Source organism: Olea europaea, unplaced genomic scaffold (assembly GCF_002742605.1).
Source record: "Olea europaea var. sylvestris unplaced genomic scaffold, O_europaea_v1 scaffold2571, whole genome shotgun sequence".
In the NCBI taxonomy this organism is placed as follows: domain Eukaryota; kingdom Viridiplantae; phylum Streptophyta; class Magnoliopsida; order Lamiales; family Oleaceae; genus Olea; species Olea europaea.
In genome coordinates, this window is record NW_019244004.1 from 32,216 (window position 1) to 38,506 (window position 6,291).

The 6,291-nt window shown below is 37.6% G+C and overlaps 2 protein-coding genes across 2 annotated transcripts; both read right to left on the bottom strand.

The window, feature by feature from the left end:
* Window positions 1-279: 279 nt before the first annotated feature.
* Window positions 280-2,615, bottom strand: LOC111382889. The gene is made up of 4 exons (XM_023006923.1): window positions 2,567-2,615; window positions 2,066-2,226; window positions 1,425-1,585; window positions 280-899 (listed from the first exon to the last, which is right to left on the bottom strand). The coding sequence occupies exons 1-4, from the start codon at window positions 2,593-2,595 to the stop codon at window positions 705-707; spliced, it is 546 nt and encodes a 181-aa protein (XP_022862691.1). The 5' UTR covers window positions 2,596-2,615; the 3' UTR covers window positions 280-704.
* Window positions 2,616-2,975: 360 nt separating this feature from the next.
* LOC111382886 lies at window positions 2,976-5,713 on the bottom strand. Its single transcript, XM_023006921.1, has 5 exons — window positions 5,618-5,713; window positions 5,123-5,195; window positions 4,892-5,022; window positions 4,382-4,756; window positions 2,976-4,289 (listed from the first exon to the last, which is right to left on the bottom strand). The coding sequence occupies exons 1-5, from the start codon at window positions 5,711-5,713 to the stop codon at window positions 2,976-2,978; spliced, it is 1,989 nt and encodes a 662-aa protein (XP_022862689.1).
* Between the last annotated feature and the right edge of the window lie 578 nt (window positions 5,714-6,291).

Genomic DNA, 6,291 nt, shown 5'->3' on the forward strand with positions numbered 1-6,291 from the left:
AAGAGAACAAATGTGCCAGATATAATGAATAAAATGCACGCGGAAATCAACCTGGAACTGAAATTCTCGTGCCAGCCATAGATGTGCTGGAACTCAGTGAGACAGTAGGATCGAATTTATAATGGTGAACCTGGCATGAACTCACCCTTTTTCTTTCAGGATTAAAGAAAAAGGTAAATTTTGAGGGCAAAATCGTTCGAACTCCACTATCTATCCAACAATAATGGAGACAGAAAATATTAAATTCAACCATCTCAAGTGATCAGTTTTCAGAATCACCTTTATCAACATCGTTAGTCCGACCATGAGTTTAATCATGCAGAAGTCTTTAACGGTAACATCAACCAAGCTTGAAAAACTCAGGACAGTTATTTTCATCCACGAGCAGCCATATTGAAGAATACACATTTTGAACTCAACTACTAGAGCAAGTATGGTACACAGTAAAGTACAGGACTGGACAGGACAACAGGTAAGATTTTAGGTTTATGTTTCCTCTCATACTGCCCAGTGCCATATAGAATTCACACAACCAAACAAGCCATTACTGTACAGATATACAAGGGTGCCGATTTGATTGAGTCCCTAGCATGGATAATTTGGTGAATAAGAGATCCTTCTTTATTTTCTTCCTTCAACTGAAAATAAGAAATTGAAGATAGAAGAGACTGGGGATTGGCTTATTATGAAGTGTAACAGGTACTTCAATGACTGATGGCTTCCATGGCAACCCGAACGAGGCGTAATAATCCATCCACATCTTGGAAATTAAAATCAAGTGCCATTTTGACAGAAGAGATACCCTCTCTAGGGTGTGTTTCTCCAAGTCTTGGATTAGCAGCTGCAAAAGCAATTCTAGATTTCCTGGAGGCTTCCATGGCAAAACTAACATCCTGTGCCTATATAAATTAAAACTCAATAATAAGTAGGAATTTGACGTAAGACATAAATAAATTCCCCCGTCCCCACCCCCACCACCAAAAAGATATCCTGGGGAAAGAACATAGAGAAGTGCCATGCCATGCTGTGCAGGTTTGCAACTTCGTACTGCAAGTGCATGGATGTGAAATTGACGGGGTTGGCGGCCAGACAAACCCTACATGTTTCCAGCTACGAAGTATGAAAACTATAAACCAGATATGGTCATAACGGTTTGGATTCATTGTTATGGATTAAGTCGTAATAAAAAAATGAATATAAGCTAAGTGTGAACAAGCATATTTTTATAGTGGTTCAACCTCAATGTGAGAGCTATGTCCACATACCGCAGCTAATGGTTAGGATAAAGTTCAGTAAATATCTATATTCCAAAATATGGAGGGGAAACCATCTTAAATATTTTAAAGATATACTTAAGCAAATGCTCTTTATGCAAATTACTGTGAGAAATCTCTTGCTGCAGCTGAGTAATTGATTGTACTTACATAGTTCAGTAGCCTAGCGAAACTAGAACGATTTTTTGTAGTGATAACATGGCTTCCAGCAACTTGAGGTGAACTAACACCTTTGGCCAAGGCAGCCTTGTCTACAGTTGATTGGTTGTTCACATTGTCAACATCAGAAGCCGAAGAGGAAGGAGATTCACCTAAATGGTAATATTGAAAATCATAACTATTGTGAAAGTTGTCTCGTAAAAGCAAAGCAAACATTTCATTTCTACCCAGCTACAATTACAGGAAAATTGAGACTTCCATTGAATAATAGCAGCCTTCGGAAACACACTTCGATTATCAATAATCCTTACGCTGCTTACTAATGCTAACACAGATAAGCATCTAGTTCAGACATATCATTTGAGAGTCCAGTGTTTAACACTTTTGTCTGGAAGCAAAGCATAAAACTAGTCATCATTTCTGTTTTTCAAAGGAAAATTCAGTTCAGTTTTTAAGCAGTGTCGTGGTACAGAATTGTTGCAGCACAGCGGTTTGCGTCATTACGAGAATAACAAAAAGCATAAAAAAAGTCATAATACTAAGTTATGTCCTCCATAGGAATACAAGCATGCTAATCTTACAATTAAATACTTACTTTGGTTTCCTATGATAAGAAATTTCTCACAACTTACCAGGTGGAACAATTTGTAGAACAGTTTGCAACTCATTCCGATCCACACTTGCACTAGTATGTGAAGAATAAATTACTTTCATGTATGCAACCTCCATGCATTTATAGGCCAGAGCGGCAGCAGCCATGTCTTTCAACTTTTCATATTCATGAGCACAAAACCTATAAAAAAAAACAATTAGTCGACACTCGACAGGGAAGGAGCTGCACAAGACTTTAAAAGTTTCCATCAAAGAAGTAATTAGAATATACTAAAATGACAAATAAACAATCTGAAACATCAGATTTAAAACCCAAGCATTCAATGTGTTTTCACAATTCCCCATTAAGAGAGAACATGGAAATATAACACAAAGTGCCCAGCGAAATAAACACATTGGAGACAATTTATAAACTCACAAGCTTCAACCTTAAACACGAATCAACACACAATATAAATATATAAAAAATTGAATTACGTGATGCATAGACATCTCAGATAAATCCTTTGCGGGTAACTTACTCGCAGAGTTTTGCTGTGCTACTATACATTTGAGTTGACTGAATTGTCTCATTATNATCAACAGATGATACTCCCAACAAAGTACTAGCAGGATAATTTAGCAGATTCTGTCGACTCTCAGAAGCAGGGACAGGAGCTGGAGTAGGAGCAAGATGGTAGGAGGCACGTAAAGCGTTTGTAGTCTGCTCCTCAGGGATACTACAGTGGTTCATTCCAGGCCTAGAGAAATGTTCAAACAATAAATTATTAAGAACCAAATACTCTTAAGCATTCACAGAGAGAGAGAGAGAGAGAGAGCAGATATTTCTTGTTACAAAACAAACTAAGCCTAATTCCATATATATTTGAAATAAATTGTCTTTATTTTTACTAGCCAATAACTAGTTTATAAATAAAACATTGACAGAACTTACAGCCAGGTGAGCATCCTACAACGCCATTTATCAGGAAGACTCAGAGGATTTGTACCAAGTGGAAGAAGTCTCCACTGTTGACACCTATCACACTCGACCCAATCTTCTTGGACGAAAGGAGCCACTCCTGCAGGGGTAGCATCAGAATTGGGCCCACTTACAGTTTGAGGAGCCACACTTGAAGCCACTGCAGTGTAGGGAGATGGCTTTTTGATTTTTTTAACATCACTTTTCTCCTTCAATGCACTGTGACGGTCAACAATACTTCTTTTCTCAACAAGCTGAGAGTCCTTCAGCCTTCTCGAGAAAGGCATTTCTCCTGAAATTGATTCACTATCTTCTTCCCCAGGCTCTAGGTCTCCAAAGAAGTCCTTATATCTGTCTCCAGGCTTTCCAGGGTTCCTCTTATAATCTAATGAACCATTTTTAGACGTAAGATTGTTACCAAGAGAGCTCTTCCTATTTTTAGGCATCAAAGAAGAATCTAGCATTAACTGATCTTTTGAAACATCTGAATCTTGAGAACCTCCACTCCGAACTCCTTTTGATTTCTTCCTCGACCCTGAAGATAAGTACTCCTTTCCAGGAGATAGTTTCACACCTTCCTCAGTACGGGATGCTTTTTTCTGAACTGCTAATTGTTTTGAGGGATTGGTGGCTTCAGCACCAGGATCCTTACTCCCCTTACAGAAATTCGACTCGAAACGAGATTTTTCTGCTTTGTGGCCATCATCCTGTGGACAAACTGCGCTGTCAATCGAGAAATTTGCTTTTTTACTTTCCCAAACCTTGTCAGGTAGATGCAGATCTTCATCGTACTTCTCAACCCTGTCAGTATCTTGAGCAAACAAACTCCCCAATAGTTCCTTCTTTATCGGTCCAGAGCAGGTTTTGTCCTTCATGACATCTTTAGCAGAAATATCATCTTCCTTAGAAATAACTTTTGTACGATCACCAACACCATGCTGCGAACTCAATAAAAGTGGGAGTTTAAGAGTATTAGAAACAAGTTCCTCACAACCTAAAATGTCAATATCAGTTTCCTTCTTCAGCAGACTATCATTGTTCTTCTCATTTATCAATTGTGTGGGAAATGCTCGATCTTTTTCAGATGACTTCCATTTCTTCTGGTTTAAAACTTTTTTATTACTCCTAGAAAGAGACTCACTGAATAACATTCCAGAACTTGCCAATGTTTCTTTGTGCAAGAGTTTGGATTCACTCTCCCCACTAAGCTTTCCTTTTTCTAAGAGATCATCAGATAGAGGGGATAAAAGAAGGCTCCCGTGGGCAGGAAATGATGTCATAATCTGTTCCGAAATGGTAATAGAACAGTGTCAAAAAAAGAAAAGAAAAGAAAGAATCAGAAAGTTGAGCTCAATGTAGAGGGGCCATCATTCACCTGAAGAATACTAGTAGGAGACTCATCCTGCAAATCCTGATTGTTAAAACATAAACCTTCGCTAACTACAGGATTATCATCTAATGAAGATGACGGAGATACATCCAGACCAAGTCCACTGTAGATTTCAGCATTCTGTCTTGTCAACAAATTTTCAGCACCAACTTTTATTCGGACTTTCAAAGTTCTCTGTTCAGAATGATTGCCAGTCTTCTTAACAAGGCCAACATTTGAAGTGAGCTCTTCAGCATGTGTAGAAGCGGTGGAGACCTCCCTTTCCACAGAATCGTGGATGGTTGCAGTCTTTGCTGAAGTTGCTCCAGGCCTTTCAGGGAGAGAGGCACTTGTCGAAGCGAATGAGTTTTCCCTACCACCCTGTATTGAGTACAGCTCAAAGTGCTCAAGTAAACTAGATTTTTCATATCAGGCGAGTCAAGTCCTAGTTCCTTTGTGCAGTAAAACATCGCGAATAGAAAAAAATCTAGATATTCAATCTTAAAAAAATTCTACCTCTGAATGCAGATTGTTTGAGAATTTGGGCCCACTATAGTTATGAACTCCAGGTGAACTCCTTAAACGAGACCAAGAAGGAGACCGTTGATAAGTTGGTAGAAATGAACCATAGCCACCGAATTTCGCCCCTGTTATACAATTAAAGTCCCGATCAGTACTTCATACTCTAAGTCACATTAGTCTGACCCTTGAATTTTGTGTGTTCAGTCACTCTTTTTGTCAACTCACCCAAATTCTCAGCCGAAACTCCTCCTTCAAAATCCTTCTGAAAATGTCCAAGAACATTTTGGAGCTTCTCGCCCTTCAAAATTGAGCAAACTAACACATCAGATCATTATCTAAAGTCCTATTCTAGCTCTCTTTGGAAAGCTCGAAAGCTAGACACTGTTTAGCAGACGTCATAAATAGTGCCCAAACGCAGAATTCGTCTGGCTCTTATCAAAATCTGAACAAGATTCCTTTAAATCCAAAACAAAGTACAGTATAGAATGCATTTTACTAACATATTCTTGTTACAAAATTATTAGGCATGAGTAACTAACAACACTTGTGCTCTTCAATGAATTAAACAAATTAATTATAAAACTGTATGTATCTATCTAAACAGAAATAGCAGGTATTTGACAACTGAACAGGATATAATTCATAAATTAAACTACATGCAGCTTTAGAAAACTGAAAAACTGAATTACGAAGAAAGATTAAAAAATAAAATGAACTTACAATGTAAGAGAGTGCAATATCAGGGTCAAGGGTGGAATCGTCACCATCATTCTGAAAACAGCCAGCCTCTCCTTCTTCAAGTTCGTTTTCTTCCATTTCTAACCCTAAACCTGACAAATTTCCCCCATCTATACTACCCACAGAAATCATCAAAACTGAAAAATAACAATAATAGAAGATAAATAGCAAAAAAGTAAGCTATTAACAACCCTCGAGTCACCGTTTACTTTACTCTAAAAACCGCTTCTAAAACCAAAAATCTCAAAGATCCATTTGACAAAATCGAAAACCCAGAAAACCCACCAAGGATATCACCTGATCGGATATATACTACAATTTATTAACGTACTTAACACAGATTTATTGCATATATGCGGTATTATATTTATGTGTATACACAGATACACAAGTTAAAAAAAAATAAAAATAAAAAATAAAAAAGAAGAAGAAGAAGAAATAGGAATAATTTGAATGTAAAGTTACGATCTCTGATTTGGAATTTTTAGAGCTTGGATCGTGTCGTGCGATCTCTGAAGCTCAAACAGAAAGAGAGAGAGAGAGAGAGACTTTTCCCCAAAATAATTATTTTGGTGCACAGGTGCCGCGTTTATTCTATTTTTGTTCCTTATTAGAAATTGGAAATTTACTGCCCTTTTTTTTTCTAAAAAATAATT